This window comes from Aquarana catesbeiana, linkage group LG12 (genome assembly GCF_042186555.1).
Source record: "Aquarana catesbeiana isolate 2022-GZ linkage group LG12, ASM4218655v1, whole genome shotgun sequence".
Taxonomy (NCBI): domain Eukaryota; kingdom Metazoa; phylum Chordata; class Amphibia; order Anura; family Ranidae; genus Aquarana; species Aquarana catesbeiana.
The window spans coordinates 208,462,746-208,481,983 of record NC_133335.1 but is presented as its reverse complement, the minus strand read 5'-3'; the positions used below and the strand labels follow the sequence as shown (position 1 = coordinate 208,481,983).

Sequence of the window (19,238 nt, the reverse complement as noted above, 5' to 3'; positions counted from 1 at the left end):
CTCAACAACCAAATGAAACCGACTACCCTAATAACACATGGATGTGTGGTCTGCAACCCATTCCATACAAGACCTTAGGGAGTTCGGTTAAGATTAAAAGTTGAGTAAAGTGGTGGGCAGCCATGAGATTAGCCGCCGTGTACCGGATCATAGTCTGGTCAATAGGAAAAGAGCCTTCATGTAGAGCTGTGGAGCAGAGAAGTCCTAGGAACACAACCCCCTGTAGAGCTTTGTCACAGTTGGGAACTTCAACCACACGATCTGCTCCACCACCAAGATCTATGGAAAAAGACTCTCTCTGTCCACCCCCCTAGCCCAGTCTTACCTCTCAGCCATTTTTAAGTGTCTCCCCCTCACATGATCCAGAAAAGAAAGTCTTCAAACACAAGCCAAGTCAACCAAAAGTCCTCCAAAACCTGTTGATTGCCTAGATCCCTCAGAATCAGTTGTGATCCCCTAGCAATGATATGAGCAAATGAGATAGCAAGCTCACCCCCCCCACCTCCTCTCTCTGAGTCAGGCTCTCCCTTCCCAGGCAGGATGTGTAATCCGATTCCACTCCCAGTATATCCTCCCCCATCTACTGGTGTGTAGAGCTGGGACATGCATTATTACCCTGCACAAAGGAGGGGGGGGGGTGTTAACCCCTTTCATACCATTGGGCTGCTTCACGACATGCAAGCGCGCTTTCAACGAGGGAAGGGTTAAAGGAAAGTCCCTTTTCGAAAGACCCATGCAGACGTCATTATCACCGCATCCCTTTTTTTTTTCAAATAAAAAAAAAAATACCTGCAAGTTTGCAAGTTTCAGTTTTATCACATGACATCTCGTGGTAAAGAGACCACATTCTGAAACGTGAGCGGAGTGCCGCAGGGAAACAATTTCAGAGCGTTGCCAAGAGTTTTAAAAAAAAAAAAGGAAAGGCGTTTCATAACTTACGAAGAATTATCGGCATTCCCAGATTCCATTTGTAGACCCACCAGTAAAATTGGTCATCTGTTTAGAGCAAAAGTCACAAGGGGGCAGAATACCAAAGAAGGGTGGTTAGTTGGGGGGGGGGGGGGGGGGGTGGAGATAATTATTTACAGAATTAATACAGAAGACTATTTGTAAATGGGATTAAGAGCCACCATTTAGATTAAGCGCCGCACCTTCTGTCAATGACATCATTTTCAAAAAATGATTTATTTAAAAAAGAGTTGGATAAATAAGGGCAATAACTAAGTGAAGTTTCCAAAAAAAACTCACAATTTCATACATAACCCCTTTCCAAAATGTCCCCGCTATAAGTGCAGACTTTGGATGCAGACTACTTAGCGTATCACTACCCAAGCCGTGTTTTAATCAGCCTTTCTAAAACCAGGATTCTGTAGAACCCTACAGTTCCTCCAGAGGTTCCTCGATCTGTGGCTGACTGATCTCCAATCTGATGGTGCGTGCACACAGTAGTTCCAGGTCCAATGCCACTTGGCAGAGCCAACAGCAGGACACCAATGATCTTTTTAGCTGCCCGTAAGGGGCATTCTTCTCACTGACCACCAATGTAAGGAACATTCTTCTCACTGACCACCAATGTAAGGAGCATTCTTCTCACTGACCACCAATGTAAGGGGCATTCTTCTCAATGACCACCAATGTAAGGGGCATTCTTCTCACTGACCACCAATGTAAGAGGCATTATTTGCACTGATCACCTATGTAAGAGGCATTGTTCGCACTGATCACCAATGTAAGGGGTCTTCTTTCTGCTGGCCACCAATGTAAGAGACATTCTTCCCTCTGACCAGCAATGTGAGCGACAATCTTTCCACTGACCACCAATGTAAGAGGTAGTCTTACCACTGACCACCAATGTAAGGGACATTCTTCCCACTGACCACCAATGTAAAAGAGGCATTTTTCCCACTGACCACCAATGTAAGGGACATTCTTCCCACTGACCACCAATGTAAGGGGTATTCTTCGCACTGATCACCAATGTAAGGGGTCTTCTTCCAACTGACCACAAATGTAAGGGGTATACTTCGCACTGACCACCAATGTAAGGAACATTCTTCCCACTGACCACCAATGTAAGGGATATTCTTCCCACTAACCACCAATGTATGGGACATTGTTCGCACTGACCACCAATGTAAGGGGTCTTTTTTCCCACTGACCACCAATGTATGGGACAATCTTTGCACTGACCACCAATATAAGTGGCATTCTTCCCACTGACCCCCCAATATAAGGGATATTTTTCTTACTGGCCACCAATATAAGGCTCTATTCACACTAATGCGTTTTTTGATGCATTTTGCAGAAATGCATGGGAATTTTTTAACATGGGTTCCTATGGAACATGTTCACATCAATGCATTTTTATGCCTCTGCGTTTTTGGAAAGGGTCGGGGACTTTTTTTTCATGCAAAATGCAGCGTTTTGCATGTAATAGAATTCAATGGACCCGCATCCAAAGCGCAAGTACCGTGTTTTTTACCGTGTTTTGACCGCGTTTTGGGTTTGTTTTTTCCTTTCTTTGTTTTTTACACTGTATACAGTATAAAAAAAAACACTGTAAAAAAAAAAAAAAAACACAAAACGCAAGACGCGGCAAAAACGCGGCAAAGACGCATGTTCAAAAACGCGGCAAGCACCGCAAAAAGCACTGCAGAAACGCTCAAAAGCAACATGCATAGATGTGAATCGAGCCTTAGGGGCATTCTTCCCACTGATCACCAATGTAAGGGACATTCTTCCCACTGACTGTGGCGCCATTGTAAGGAACATTTTTTTTGCCGCAAATGACAATAAGGTATGTACCTTACAGATTACATTCGCCTCCCTAAACACAGCTTTCTGGAGTTCTCCCTTGAAGTATATCCAACCCTTATAACATTTTTTAAGTCTTTGTGAGAAAGGATAAGAACCTCTTTAGGTTTTTATCAGTCCATGTTCCCACTAGGGAGACTCACCTTCTTTATTTATCCCCTCTATCAATGGGAATTAAAGGGAAAATCCAAAATTTTGGGTTGTCACCAGAACTGAAGTAGGGAAGAAACCTTTCAATAGGGACATTTGTCGCGGTTACAACTGTCTGAGAAACACAGCTTCCATTGCTGACCTTCTGAAAATGCTAGTGGCCTGGCTGTCATGCTGATCCCGTGGCTTTCATACTCTCTAGTCACCAACTTTGATTGAGTATGCAGATTCAGAGTTGAGCAGCTGTTTTCTAGTTCCAGATCAGTGGCTCGTAAAGTTTGTAACAGCCAGGCAAATAGCAATTTCAGTGAAGCTGGCCATGGATTGAAAGTCGGTCAGTTCAGCGGGGACCAGCCGAATTTCAATCCACGCGTGGCCACTGCGGTTGAACAGAAGTCGATTTACCGAGTGACTTCTGTTCAACTGCCCTGTAGAATAAAAAGCCACTCGATCAGCACCGCAGGCAATAGGCTGCAGCACTGATCTGTGTATTCTGACAGCAGAGTCTCCCCGCTGTCAGAAGACAATAGCGTAATGGGGAGGATTCCCCCATTCACTTAGGATGGGAATCGAGGCAGAAGGTTTGAGGCAACTATGGACTCTTCATGGTACAGCAAAGACTTGCATACATATTTGTAAAAAAGTATACATTTTTTTAAGACAAAACCATAATTGAAATGTCCTATAAGGGGAAATGTATAATACACAGTATTAAATCTCTAAAGAGGAACTCGACAATTGGACACGTGTCCACCCAGACAGGAGTATCATGGATCTCGTCTTACGTCAGTTCAACCTCGACATGTTTCGCGGTAAGACCGCTTCTTCAGGAGTATGCTTCAGAGGATAATGTGTGTAGATATCTCCACAAAGAACAAATAATATATGATCAAATTAAAGACCTTTAATTTGATCATATATTATTTGTTCTTTGTAGAGCTATCTACACACATTATCCTCTGAAGTATACGCCTGAAGAAGCGGTCATACCGCGAAACATGTCGAGGTTGAACTGACGTAAGACGAGATCCATGATCCTCCTGTCTGGGTGGACACGTGTCCAATTGTCGAGTTCCTCTTCAGAGATTAAATACTGTGTATTATATATTTCCCCTTATAGGACCTTTTAATGATGGTTTTTGTCTTAAATAAATTTATACTTATGTATGTAAATATGTATGCAAGTTTTTGCTGTACCATGAAGAGTCCATAGTTGCCTCAAACTTTCTGCCTCAATTTTAAAGTTGGATGACGGTACATTACGTTTATGTTTTCGGTTTAGTAGCAATATTATTAGGATGGGAATCGGGACAGTTTTTTTTTTGTTCAACCAAACGGATCCATGTATGCTCGGCTTCAGCCAGTAATGGCAGCCGTGTATTTTTCCCTGCACAGGTCTCAGCTTGCTCCCCCATCCCAGAAGAAGGAAGCTCTCCCAGCTCCACCTAGTGTGTTGTCCATACGCTACAGCTGGAAAACCATTCATAATCAAATGAGCAGTCTAGAAGGCTAACTGAAATGTATTAAATGCAAACATCAGGGAGCTCAGAACACTTTGCATGTGAATAAAAGGTTACATGACTATGGAGTCTTCAGTACACATAATGATTTAATTAAGTTATATCTTTATCCTCAGGATATAAAATGTCACAAGTGTTTCCTCTGAGCAACATGGGGGAATAAAAACACCTGTCAGTCTGGCCATTCTACAACATCTAGTGACTGGTCAAGTTACTGATACTAGACTGGATTGTGTACAGTATTAGGTGCCATTCATGCTTGTGAATGAGGCCTTCAGTGATTACATGTATGAGACCCAGCGGGGGGTTCCCAGGGATTAGCTGTGGACAGAAGCCCCACTGAATGCAATGGGAGGCTAACAGCTCCCGCAGCTAACTGTGACAGCTCGCATATAATCGCTCAAGGTGCAGTTACCTGCGATTGATTGGCCCTGAACAGAAACAGTCTGCATCCAGGTCCAATCATTCACAGGTAATCGCTGCTTGAGCGAGTGGTCACAATTAGCTGCGGGCGCTGTCAGCCTTCCATTGCTTTAAATGGGGCTTTTGTCCGCAGCTAATCACCAGGAACCCCCTGCTGGGTCTCCTGCACAGTTAATCAAGTGTGAATGGGGCCTTAGCAAATGTTATGCTGCGTACACACGGTCGAACTTTTCGACCGGACGGGTCCGACAGACTTTCCAGCGTACTTTCGACGGACTTTTGACGGACTTCCGACGGACTTTCTAACGAACGGACTTGCCTACACATGATCACACCAAAGTCCGACGGATTCGTACGTGATGACGTACACCGGACTAAAATAAGGAAGTATAAGGAAATAAGGAAAATAAGGAAGTTGATAGCCAGTAGCCAATAGCTGCCCTAGCGTCGGTTTTTGTCCGTCGGACTAGCATACAGACGAGCGGATTTCTGGGTCCGGCGGAGTTACAACGTAACGATTTGAAGCAAGTTCCAAATCTAAAGTCCGTCAGATTTGCGACTGGAAAAGTCCGCTGAAGGTCCGGTGAAGCCCACACATGATCGGATTGTCCTCCGGATTTGGTCTGTCGGCGTCCGTCGGACCAGTCCGGTCGAAAAGTCCGACTGTGTGTACGCGGCATTACTGTGCATGGAATATTTTCTCTTGTATCCCCCCCAAAAAAAGTTTTGGCTGCAGAACAGCTTCATTGCTAGACTTGCTAGACTATCTGCTATTGCTAGACTTGCCAAGCTTTGTTGCACAATTGCAGCAAGTCCGCATTGCATGACTCCAGATCAACTTTCTTTTGCAAACATTCTGCAAGTCTGCTGCAAGTTCTGGTTCAGTCATGTTGTTTAATAGTCATCCCACCACATGGGGTCACTGTGGCTGAATTTTCATGCTGTAGATTTGCAGAGCTCTTGCTGTAGACTCACCACTGCAACTTTGCTCATCCTAGTGACTTGCCACGCAAATTTGCTTCAAGTTGGAAAAGCGTCAACTAGAATTTGTGCTTCAGGTACTCTGCAAGTGTATAGTTTGCCAGTGAAAATGTGGAGTAAGTTACCAGACTTACAATTCAACACTGCCACAAATTTGTGGCAAATTATCCTTGCTCTCTGGGGTTTTTCCACCCGTAGTGACCTGGAGAATCAGTACAGGATCAACTAAGTGGGCTTAAAGTGGAAGTCTCACTTTTAAGGCAAGATTTGCAGAAAATCCACAAAAGCACCACAGCGGTGGAGAGCCGGGTCAGTGACTTAGAAGACAAGCTACTGCCTTTAATATCGGAGCCCCACTCCACCTCCCAACTCGCTAAAGCAAGCAATCTACGCAACAAAGATTTTGAAAATCGTCTACAGAGAAATATTGTGAGAATTGAAGGGAGGGACCCAGCTGACTTTATATAAAGGAGAAGGATGGATATTTTTCTCAAAAAATTAAAACATTTCTGAGGCTGCAAAACACTTCAATGGGCCATGCCTGTGTAATGTGCGTTGAAATGGCCACTTTGAAATGGCTCCATTGGAAGCCTGGGTGACAACACTGAAGCACAGTTGGGAAATAAGGACAGAGTGTTGCCACCTTATAACAGGAAGGGCCTGTACAAAGACCTTCATGGTAGCATCCCTACCATGTATTTTTGTAATTAAAGCTGCATTTTTAAAAATGTTGAAAACAACTTCTGAAGGTAAAAGCCAAGGCAGCCAATAGGTTATTCGATTTTCTTTCCTTCCATCATGGGTTGCAGGAAAGAAAATTGCTTGATTCCCCCATCAACACAGTCAGTACTATTGTATTCCGCCAGTGGAGGAGTGCAGGGAGCCTTCATCGGCCAGCAGAGCACAGTGATTACTACTAGTGGCTATATATATATATATATATATATATATATATATATATATATATATATATATATATATATATATATATATATATATATTCCCTGTTTCCCCGAGAATAAGACCTAGCGTGATTGTCCGTGATGGCTGCAATATAAGCCCTACCCCCCAAATAAGCCCTAGTTAAAGTCCTTGTAGGTCTTATTTTCAGGGTAGGGCTTATTTTCGGGGAAACAGGGTAGGGCTTATTTGGAGGGTAAAGCTTATATTGCAGCTATCACTGGCAATCACGCTAGGTCTTATTTTCGGGGAAACAGGGTATATATGAAAAAACTTGACAGACTGGTTGTGTCGCTCGACTTGGGTGCAATCAGTATGCCTATACATGGATCTAAATTTGTTTGGTCCCTGCTAAACCATAGATGGTCCGAAACTCGGCCGGTTCAGGAGAGATCAACCAAGATTCGATCCATGTATGGGCAGGCTGATTGTACCCAAGTTGATCCATCTTGAGTACAACCAGCATGTCGGATTTCTAGCATGCAATATTGCCATTTTTATAGCCGTTAGCAATGATCACTGTCCCCCCCCACTGGGAGAACACAATTACTCTGCGGTAGGGAATCCCCCATAAACACTGACTGTGTTGATTGGTGAATCAAGCGATTTTCTTCCCTGCAAACCGTGGTTGCAGGAAAGAAAATTGCATCATCCATGGCCTGCCTAAGGCCTGGTTCACACCTATACATTTTTTAGTGCGTTTTCAGTTTGGCAGAAACCATAGGCGTGCGCAGCCTATTGCATTAGGGTGTGCACCCCAAAGCTCAAACACACATGCGTATATATATATATATATATATATATATATATATATATATATACACACACATATACACTGTATTACCAGAAGTATTGGGACGTCTGCCTTTACACGCACATGAACTTTAATGACATCCCAGTCTTAGTCCGTAGGGTTCAATATTGAGTTGGCCCACCCTTTGCAGCTATAACAGCTTCAACTCTTCTGGGAAGGCTGTCCACAAGGTTTAGGAGTGTGTCTATGGGAATGTTTGACCATTCTTCCAGAAGAGCATTTGTGAGGCCAGGCACTGATGTTGGATGTGAAGGCCAGTCAAGTTCCTCCACCCCAAACTAGCTCATCCATGTCTTTATGGACCTTGCTTTGCGCACTGGTCCAAATCATTTGGTGGATGGGGGGATTATGGTGTGGGGTTGTTTTTCAGGGGTTGGGCTTGGCCCCTTAGTTCCAGTGAAGGGAACTCTTAAGGCATCAGCATACCAAGGCATTTTGGACAATTTCATGCTCCCAACTTTGTGGGAACAGTTTGGGGATGGCACCTTCCTGTTCCAACATGACTGCACACCAGTGCACAAAGCAAGGTCCATAAAGACATGGACTTAGAAAGGGTGGTGGAAAATTAACTTCAAGCTCAAAAATTCACATTATAATAGTAACTAAAACATATAAAATTAAGTGTAACAATCTAAACAATAAAAATTCCAAAGTGCTATAATGGTGTGAACCTCCCAAATAAAAAGTTGTTGCACTTGAAGTTAATTTGTATTCCAATCATTTGTAGAGGGGTTTCCACCATCCCTGCTAAGTTAAAAAAAAAAGATGTCTTATTATCATTTTGATGTGTATTAAATGTGAAATCACATATCACTGGAATTATTGCACTTGTAGTTAATCTGTATGGCAAATATCTATAGGAGGGATTTCCACCATCCCTGCTTTAATTTTTTATTTACTTTTTCAGTTTGATGTGTATTATATGTGACGTTAAATATCACCGGTATTGTGGTAATATTGAAGTTTATTGAGATTTCCATATATTAGAGGGTTCCACAATTATTGTTAAGTTATTGATTAGTAAGTTAGCGCTGCACTTTTTTTTTTTTTTGTGGTGTGGGAACATATAACAGTGCTTAGTGGCAGGCCTTTCACTGACACTTGTTTAATTTACCTCCAGTAGTTTATTGTAAATAGTAGTGTGGTGATTACGTATTATACTAAAGATCGGCATGTGGCATTAATAAACAGATGGATTTCAGTTGTGCCCCACCAGGCCGGCCCCCACTGACAATGTGCCTAGCTGCTGAGTTCAACTGCCCATCCCTGCACTCAGTGCACTGATTGAAAGCACTGATAGGCAGCACTGATTGCCATTGATAGGTGACACTAATTGGCAGCACTCATGGGCACTGATAGGCAGCACTGATAGGCGGTACTGGTTGGCAGCACTGATAGGCACTGCATGGTGGCACTAATAGGTGGCACTGATTGGCACTAATTGGCAGCACTGATTGGCACTGATTGGCAGCACTGATTCGCACTGATAGGCAGCACTGATGGGCACTGATATGCAGCACTGATAGATGGCACTGATGGGCATTGATAGGCAGCACTGATGGGCACTGATTGTCACTGATAGATGGCACTGCTAGGCAACACTGATTGGCAGCACTGATGGGCACTGATAGGCAACACTGATGGGCACTGATAGGTAGAACTGATTGGAAGCACTGATAGGCAGCACTGATTGGCACTGATTGGAAGCACTGATTGGCACTGATAGGCAGCACTGATTGGCACTGATAGGTGGCATTGGTTGGCATTGGTTGGCACTAATAAGCCTCACTGATTGGCAGCACAGGTGTGCACTGATAGGCAGCACTGATGGGCACTGATTTATGGCATTGGTTGGCACTGGTAGGCAGCACTGATGGGCACTCATTGGCAGCACTGATGGGCAAAACTGATGGGTACTGATAGGCAGCACTGATAGACAGCACTAATGAGCTGACTGGCAGCACTGATTGGCACTAACAGGTGGCACGGATTGTCTCTGATAGGTGGCATTGGTTGGCACTGACAGGTAGCACTGATGGGCACTGGTGGGCACTGACAGATGGCACTGGTGGACACTGATTGGCACTGACAGGTGGCACTAATGAGCAATGATTGGCACTGACAGGTGGCACTGGTGGGCACTGATTGGCACTGACATGTAGCACTGGTGGGCACTGATTGGCACTGACAGGTGGCACTGATTGGTGGCACTGATAGGTGGCATTGGTTGGCAATGATAGATGGCACTGATGGGCATTGATAGGTGGCACCGATTGGCACTGATCTAAGAAGTTTCCCATTGCACAGTCAGGGAGGCATGTAAGAGCCGCTCAGTGCGTGAAACTGTAATGTAATGTCACTGCTTGCAGAGAGGAGCTGTCAGAACTTGGAGCTGATGTCAGGGGTGGGTGGGACTGAACAGCTAGCCTATCAAACACAAGCCAACGGGATAGGGGCTGGGCGGGCTTTGTGTATGTGGCTCCGCCCCTTTCTATCAGCTATCAAACACCAGCCAAAAGAATTGGGGCTGGGCGGGCTGCTCCGTGTATATGGCTCCGCCCCCTTTCTTAAGCAGCCCAATCATTGGCTGGTGTTTAATAGCTGATAGAAAGGGGCGGAGCCACATACACGGAGCGGCCTGCCCAGCCCTCGACATCAGCGTGTTTGATAGGCTAGCTGTTTGGTCCCGCCTACCCCGACATCAGCCCTCAGTTTCTCCTATCTGCAAGCAGTGACATTACAGTTTAAAGCAATAAGCGGCTCTTACATGCCTCCCAGACTGCTCAATGGGAAACGGTCTCACAGGCAGCTCCCTATAAAGTCTCTTGCAGCATCTTACAGCAGAACTCCAGACACACATTAGGGTGTGCCCAGGCACACCCTGTGCGCACGCCTATGGCAGAAACACACTATAGTCCATTTAACATGGTTTCCTATGGATGTAGTTCACATCTGTGCATTTTATGGAATGGGTCAGGGACTTTTTTCTGTTTTTGGTTCCATAGACTTCAATGGTTCAAAAACGTGTATTGAAAAACGCAAAATGCACCTGGAATGTGCAAACTGCAACCTGCATAGGTGTGACCCAGGCCTAAGTCCACCTTTCTGATCATGTTTAGTTCTATACCCACATTTGGGATGTAATATGAAACATGGTCACATTCTGCAGCCTCCACCCTCAAATAGCTCCTCCCTCTTAGACTAGGTTTACACTTGCAGTTGGGAGGCAGTAAAAACATATGGTTGGGGGGCGTCACTTTAAAAGCTCCACTGTTTAAAAGAGCTTCATTCTGACTCACAAAATATCCTTAGCCTTCAAGGCTTAAGAAAAAGGGTTCAAGTTGTTGACCCGTTGGTACAGAAGCCCCTCGACTTTACACTGGATAAACCCGGATACCTGCTAGCATTGCCTGTCAGCCAAAGGAACTTTAATCCACATTTGGTGGGAATGCCCCCCTGTGCGGAGGTTCTGGCAAAAGATTCTCGACCTGTACTGCATACTCATGGCGACCTCGCTTACACCCTCTCCTGAGGTAGTTCTGCTATCTATGCTCCCTGGACCGCTTAAATCGGTCAAAAAAGACGTTCTGCATCACTTTCTGGCAGCAGCTAGAATGGTTCTGCCCAGATACTGAAGGTTGACGGACATGCCTTCCCTGGGGGAATGGGCAACTGAGGTGGACCGAATCGATAGCTTGGAACGAATGTTGTCGCAGGAATCGGGTAAAGAGGAACAATTCTCCAAGACCTGGACCTCATGGTCTATGTTTCGATACTCCTCGGAATTTATTCCATGGGCAACAGAGGACTCTAACATTACATCTGTCTGACCTAAGTGGAATGTCTCCTTCTCAATATCTACTTACATTACTGCTTTTATCCCTCAATATATCTTGATAGATGCTATGGCTACACAGGCTTATATACTAAATTAACTACGTTGAAGCTAACAAATTCTTTATACAATGTGACGTTATGGTACCAATATCGAAATGTCTATTTCTACCTTTATGTCAATGTACAATATACATATGTAATGTACATCTCTCTTTTCTTAATAAAATAAGATTGAACTAAAAGTTCCACCGTTCCCTACCATGGTTCATGTTACACTCATAATTGGGGTGTGGAATAAATTGTGTTCCATCTCAGAACAGGTCTCACCATGGTCGACCAAAGAAGTTGAGTGCACGTGCTCAGCGTCAAATCCAGAGGTTGTCTTTGGGAAATAGACATATGCTGAAGAGGTTGAATGGGGTGGGGGGTCAGCCTGTCAGTGCTCAGACCATACTCCGCACACTGCATCAAATTGGTCTGCATCGCTGTTGTCCCAGAAGGAAGCCTCTTCTAAAGATAATGCACAAGAAAGCCCACAAACAGTTTGCTGAAGACAAGCAGACAAAGGACATGGATTGCTGGAACCATGTCCTGTGGTCTGATGAGACCAAGATAAACTTATTTGGTTCAGACGGTGTCAAGCGTGTGTGGCGGCAACCAGGAGATGAGTACAAAGACAAGTGTGTCTTGCCTACAGTCAAGCATGGTGGTGGGAGTGTCATGGTCTGGAGCTGCATGAGTGCTGCCGGCACTGGGGAGCTACAGTTCATTGAGGGAACCATGAATGCCAACATGTATTGTGACATACTGAAGCAGAGCATGATCCCCTCCCTTCGGAGACTTGGCCACAGGGCAGTATTCCAACATGATAACGACCCCAAACACACCTCCAAGACGACCACTGTGTTGCTAAAGAAGCTGAGGGTAAGGCCCCTTTCACACTGGGGCGGTTTGCAGGCGCTATTGCTCTAAAAATAGCGCCTGCAAACCGACCTGAAACTGCCGCTGCTGTTTCTCCAGTGTGAAAGCCCGAAGGCTTTCACACTGGAGCGGTGCGCTGGCAGGAGAAAAAAAAAACTCCTGCAAACAGCATCCTTGGAGCATTCACCGCTCCTTCACCGCTCCTGCCCTTTGAAATTAATGGGGCAGCGCGGCTATACCGCCGGCATAGCGCCACTGTAGCCTTTTTCGGCCGCTAGCGGAGGTTAAAACCGCCCTGCTATCGGCTGAATAACGCCGCTAAAACGAAGGTAAAGCGGAGCTAAAAATAGCGCCGTTTTACTGCCGATGCCCGCACCGCCCCAGTGTGAAAGGGGCCTTAAGTCGATGGACTGGCCAAGCACCTAAACCCTATTGAGCATCTGTGGAGCATCCTCAAACGGAAGGTGGAGGAGTGCAAGGTCTAACATCCTCCAGCTCTGTGATGTCGTCATGGAGGAGTGGAAGAGGACTCCAGTGGCAACCTGTGAAGCTCTGGTGAACTCCATGCCCAAGAGGGTTAAGGCAGTGCTGGAAAATATTGGTGGCCACACAAAATATTGACACTTTGGGCCCAATTTGGACATTTTCACTTACGGATGTACTCACTTTTGTTGAGTTTTGTTGAGTTATTTTGAGTTAATGGTACACTCACTACTTTACATTGTAGCAAAGTGTCATTTCTTCAGTGTTGTCACATGAAAAGATATAATAAAAATAACAAATTACAAAAATGTGAGGGGTGTACTCACTTTTGTGAGATACTGTATATGCGAATTGAATGCTTTTTTACTCGCATCTAATGGAGCCGGTTCACACATGACCCGAGCAGCCGCAGTGCGGTTTTGAAAAGGCTCCTGTGCATTTTTGAGTCCGGGTCAGGTGCGAATTCAGGTAAAAATTCGCACCTGAATTGCACCTGAACCAGTGAACCGGATGCACCGTACTCTGGACTGCAAACCGCAGTCCAGGGTACGGACTGGGATTTCCCTGAGTTCAGATCTATGGTCAGGGTTGTTCTGGTTCTTTACTTCGTGGCTAATTGACCTTCAATATTTTGTTTAGATGTATTGAAGGAGATGCAATTGCTTCTCAACTAAAAGTGTCCAATAAAAGCCTCTTCCCGGTTTTTAGGCTAGTTGTAGGTTTGTGGTGTGAGAGTTGGAGTGGAAGGTGTCTGGGCTGAGTTGGTTGCTAGGCAGGCGACATGGAATGAGCCGGTAGGGCAGCCGATAAGGCAGCTGTTATATTGAAGTGGTCAAACAAAACCTGTGATGGGTAAGACTGACAGATTCCTCAAACAGAATGGTTGTCAATGGAAACAGAGTGCAATTCTCAATCAATGCAAATGGAACATCAAAAGAACATCAAAGGATGGAATATTTAAAAGCTTACATAAAGTTTTAAATTCAAAGTAATATTAAAGCTAAAGTGTAGCCAGATATAAAATGTAACCAACTTATATATACGGTGTCTCACAAAAGTGAGTACACCCCTCACATTTTTGTAGATATTTTATTATATCTTTTCATGTGACAACACTGAAGAAATGACACTTTGCTACAATGTAAAGTAGTGAGTGTACAGCTTGTATAACAATGTAAATTTGCTGTCCCCTCAAAATAACTCAACACACAGCCATTAATGTCTAAACCGCTGGCAACAAAATTGAGTTTTGTTGCCTCTGACCAGCCTCGGACGCAGCCGTCAGGGATCGGTGAAACCAGTCAGGCCAGCATGACCCATCTCTGGACTACATGCCTTTGACCCATATATGGTTTTTCATACTTTGCAAGACTGCTGTTTTCAAAGGCAAGGGAGGTACTTACTCTGGGATCCTGGATCTATGGACTTGATCACAAGCTGATAACTATTAATACATTTACCATACTTGGGAAAAGGACTATTACTTTCTGGAAAGGATTACCTCTTAATTTTGCTGTTTTATTTGGGGTGTGAGAGCGAGTCTTCATAGGCACTCTGATTGGTACAGTGAGAGGGAGGTCAATGAGGACTATGTTCTTATGGTTGCACTTGCACACCTCCTCTTGACCACTGTTACCTAGCAATGCTCCCCCATTTCTTCACAGCTACCTTCCAACCTAATAAAATCATCTGCTTGTCCACAGTTTTTCCAATGCAGATCGGGAGAACCATTGATATCATCTCATAGCTTCCACTTCTGTGGTTTGACTTCATTCATCCTCCCTTTTTGAATATCGGTTCCACCTTGATTTATCACTTGGGTCACTCTTCATAGCTCGTTTAGACCTGGGGACATCATCCCCACCACCTGTCCAGAGATGGTCCTTTTGTTTTTATAGCTTCTAAGCTAATGTATGTATGATGTTTTTTAATGTCTTTTTCTTAATTTTGACACCAGTATATATTTTTTGCTAATCGTGTTTGTATGGTGAGTGAAGTTCCATAGATATGTGCTACCGGAGGGTTGGTTGAGCTATTACAGGTTTTTATTTCAAGTTTGTCATTCAATCTCTATAACGTGAGCTCCCATCCTCTCCTTCTCCCTCTTTTTTCATTTAGTCATTTTTACTCTAACGTTTTTGAGGGTGTCCAATCCCCATATGTTAGTATTGCCTCATCCCTTTTGACATATTAGCCACTTAAAGACCAGCCTCGTTTTGAATTTTAGATGTTTACATATTTAAAACAGTTTTTTTTTGCTAGAAAATTACTTAGAACCCCCAAACATTATATATTGTTTTTTTTTTCTAACACCCTAGAGAATAAAATGGCGGTTATTGCAATACTTTTTTTTCACACCGTATTTGCGCAGCTTTCTTACAAGCGCACTTTTTTTGGAAAAAATTCACTTTTTTAAATAAAAAAATAAGACAGCAGTAAAGTTAGCTCAATTTTTTTTTATATTGTGAAAGATAATGTTAAGCTGAGTAAATTGATACCCAACATGTCACGCTTCAAAATTGCGCCCGCTCGTGGAATGGCGTCAACCTTTTACCCTCAAAAATCTCCATAGGCAATGTTTAAAAAATTCTACAGGTTGCGTGTTTTGCGTTACAAAGGAGGTCTAGGGCTAAAATTATTGCTCTCGCTCTAGCGATCGCGGCTATATCTCACATGTGTGGTTTGACCACCGTTTTCATATGCGGGTGCTACTTACATATGCGTTCGCTTCTGCACGCGAGCTCGTCGGGACGGGGCGTTTAAAAACATTTTTTTTTCTTATTTATTTGATTTGATTTATTTTTACACTTTTTTTTTTTAATATTTGGGTCACTTTTATTCCTATTATAAGGAATGTAAACATTCCTTGTAATAGAAAAAAGCATGACAGGACCTCTTAAATATGAGATCTGGGGTCAAAAAGTCCTCAGATCTCATATTTGGACTAAAATGCAATGGAAAAAAAAAAATGTCATTTGAAAAAATGACATTGAAAAAATGACATTGAAATAATGTGGCTTTAAGAGGTATGGGCGGAAGTGACGTTTTGACGTCACTTCCGCCCTGCAGTGTCATGGAGATGGGTGGGGGCCATCTTCCCCTCACTCGTCTCCATGCACAGCTAGGAAACAGACGCGATCGCCTCCGCTGCTGACGGCTCCGGTTAGCGGCGGAGGGCACCGGATCAGGGGGCCCTCTTCTGCCACCGATAAAAGTGATCTCGCGGCAAATCCGCCGCAGAGACCACTTTTTTCTTGTAGCTGACCGCCGGCCGAAAACGGGGATACTGGGGTTATGGCAGCTAGCTGTTGCCATAACAATATCCGTCCTCAAAAAAGGGACGTACATCAGCGTGCGGCGGTCGGCAAGTGGTTAATTAGGTAGGTGGCACCTTGAGGGTCCGGCATATATTTTAGTGTATCAACAAAAGTGAGTACACCCCTAAATAAAAATGTCCAAATTGGACCCAATTAGCCATTTTCCCTCCCTGGTGTCATGTGACTTGTTAGTGTTACAAGGTCTCCTGTGTGAATGGGGAGCAGGTGTGTTGAATTTGGTGTTTTCGCTCTCACTCTCTCATACTGGTCACTGGAAGTTCAACATGGCACCTCATGGCAAAGTACTCTCTGAGTATCTGAAAAAAAGAATTGTTGCTCTACATAAAGATGGCCTGGGCTATAAGAAGATTGCCAAGACCCTGAAACTGAGCTGCAGCACGGTGGCCAAGACCATACAGCAGTTTAACAGGACAGGTTCCACTCAGAACAGACCTCGCCATGGTCGACCAAAGAAGTTTAGTACAGGTGCTCAGCTTCATATCCAGAGGTTGTCTTTGGGAAATAGACATATGAGTGCTGCCAGCATTGCTGCAGAGGTTGAAGGGGTGGGGGATCAGCCTGTCAGTGCTCAGACCATACGGCACACACTGCACCAAATTGGTCTACATGGCTGTCATCCCAGAAGGAAGCCTGTTCTAAAGATGATGCACAGTAAGCCCGCAAACAGTTTGTTGAAGACAAGCAGACTAAGTACATGTATTCCTGGAACCATGCCCTGTGGTCTGATGAGACCAAGATAAACTTATTTGGTTCAGATGGTGTCAAGCTTGTGTGGCGGCAACCAGGTGAGGAGTACAAAGACAAGTGTGTCTTGCCTACAGTCAAGCATGGTGGGGGGAGTGTCGTGGTCTGGGGCTTCATGAGTGCTGCCGGTGTTCTGCCCAGAAAGTTCCGCTCGGCGGATAAGGACCCCCCTCTACTGCGCAGGCGCTGCGCCTGCGCAGTAGGATCCGGCGGAAATAGCTGTACACGGCGCCTGTAAGAGGGCCCCTCGCGGGCTCGCTTCACTCGCCACGCTTCGGGCACGGCCTCGCTTCGCTCGGCTCTTTTTGATTCCCCCTCTAGGTCCACTTGGATGGTGGGGAAGGAACCTGGACCTAGGGCGCAGGCGCCGTGTACAGCTGATTGAAGAGTTTGAGGTTCGGCTATCTCCGGCGGCTGACAGTAGTTCGTACTGCGCAGGCGCTGTGCCTGCGCAGTACAGCGGGGGAACTTATCCGCCGAGGGAACTTTCTCGGCAAGACACCGGCACTGGGGAGCTACAGTTCATTGAGGGAACCATGAATGCCAACATGTACTGTGACATACTGGAGCAGAACATGACCCCCTCCCTTCAGAGACTGGGCTGCAGGACAGTATTCCAACATGATAATGACCCCAAACACACCTCCAAGATGACCACTGCCTTGATAAAGAAGCTGAGGGTAAAGGTGATGGACTGGCCAAGCATGTCTCCAGACCTAAACCCTATTGAGCATTTGTGGGGCATCATCAAATGGAAGGGGGAGGAGCGCAAGGTCTCCAACATCCACCAGCTCCGTAATGTCATCATGGAGGAGTGGAAGAGGACTCCAGCGGCAACCTGTGAAGCTCTGGTGAACTCCATGCCCAAGAGGGTTAAGGCTGTGCTGGAAAATAATGGTGGCCACACAAAATATTGACACTTTGGGCCCAATTTGGACATTTTCACTTAGGGGTGTACTCACTTTTGTTGCCAGCGGTTTAGACATTAATTTACACTGTTATACAAGCTGTACACTCACTACTTTACATTGTAGCAAAATGTCATTTCTTCAGTGTTGTCACATGAAAAGATATAATAAAATATTTACAAAAATGTGAGGAGTGTACTCACTTTTGTGAGATCCTGTATGTCTAGGTTCACACCAATGTGTTTTTCAGTGCGTATTGCGGTTTGCAGAAAATCACTACAGTCTATATACCATGGTTTCCTATGGGAGCTGATGGGAGATGGGAGGTGATCTGGAGTGCGTTTTTGTGGTGTGAACCAACCCTTAAAGTGGTTGTAAACCTCAGACATGAAAGCATATCCCTCTATAGTGTGTACTTATCTCAATCCGGAGCACTAAGTATCATTTCCGTCTGCTGCCTCATTCCTCTGCTATCTACAGGAGTCACTTCTGACAAGTTTTCCTGACACCAAGAAAAAAAAAAGGTGACAGGGGAGGGAGCTCCAGCACACAGCCTGTGATTGACAGCCTCAGCTCTGTATCTGTGGGCTGTGTGCTGTGTGAAAGGGTGGGGGTGGGGGGGGTCAGATTCCCTCGCAAGGGTATTCAGCATTACAGTCCTGCTTAAGAACAACCAGCGCTCAGCCTTCCTGGCTAAAACACAGCACTCCTGCTCAGGCCTTACACCTTAGGCCTTGGTCTGTCTTCCCCAGACCTGATGCTCAGCAGCACCTCTGTGCTTGCAGCTTCGTGCTGCACTGGCTCCCTCCTGACTCCTAGGCCAGAACTCCTGTCTGCCGGGCGGAGCTGTCTAATGGCCCCTACACACAATCCGAACATTGTACGACCGATCGTACGACCGTTCTCGCTTAAAAGTCGCAAGTAGAAATTGAATAGCTAAATAAAGTCACGAAAATTCTCGTACGACAGACAAAAAAAAAATCGGAAGTGATGTCATGTGTTGTAATTGTAATGTATTTGTATTGTATTTTCGGACGACAGCTATACTGACTAAACGAAAATCGTACGATCTGGAATCGTACGAGGAAATTTTTCGGTGTCCAATCGAAAAATATCGGATGAACGGTCGTGATCGGCTGTCGAAAGCAGTGTACACACAATCCGAATATCGTACGATCCTTCCTCGGACAACCGTTTTCGTACGATATTCAGATCGTGTGTGCGGGCCATAAGGATGAGCACTGACCTCTATTCCTGGGATGATTATGAAGTCAGCGTACACGTGTGCAATTAGCAAGCCTACCAAAATCTGGCATACACTGCACATATGCACCTGTGACACAGG

General features: G+C 44.9%; 1 protein-coding gene across 2 annotated transcripts in view; it reads right to left on the bottom strand.

The window, feature by feature from the left end:
• LOC141113469 (rho GTPase-activating protein 39-like) overlaps window positions 1–548 on the bottom strand; it is a 145,377-nt gene extending 144,829 nt beyond the window's left edge. For both annotated transcript variants that reach the window (XM_073606577.1, XM_073606579.1), the window contains exon 1: window positions 326–548. In XM_073606577.1, coding sequence (XP_073462678.1) covers window positions 326–336 — 11 coding nt within the window. In that variant the 5' untranslated portion in view covers window positions 337–548. The remainder of the gene's footprint in view (window positions 1–325) is intronic.
• Between the last annotated feature and the right edge of the window lie 18,690 nt (window positions 549–19,238).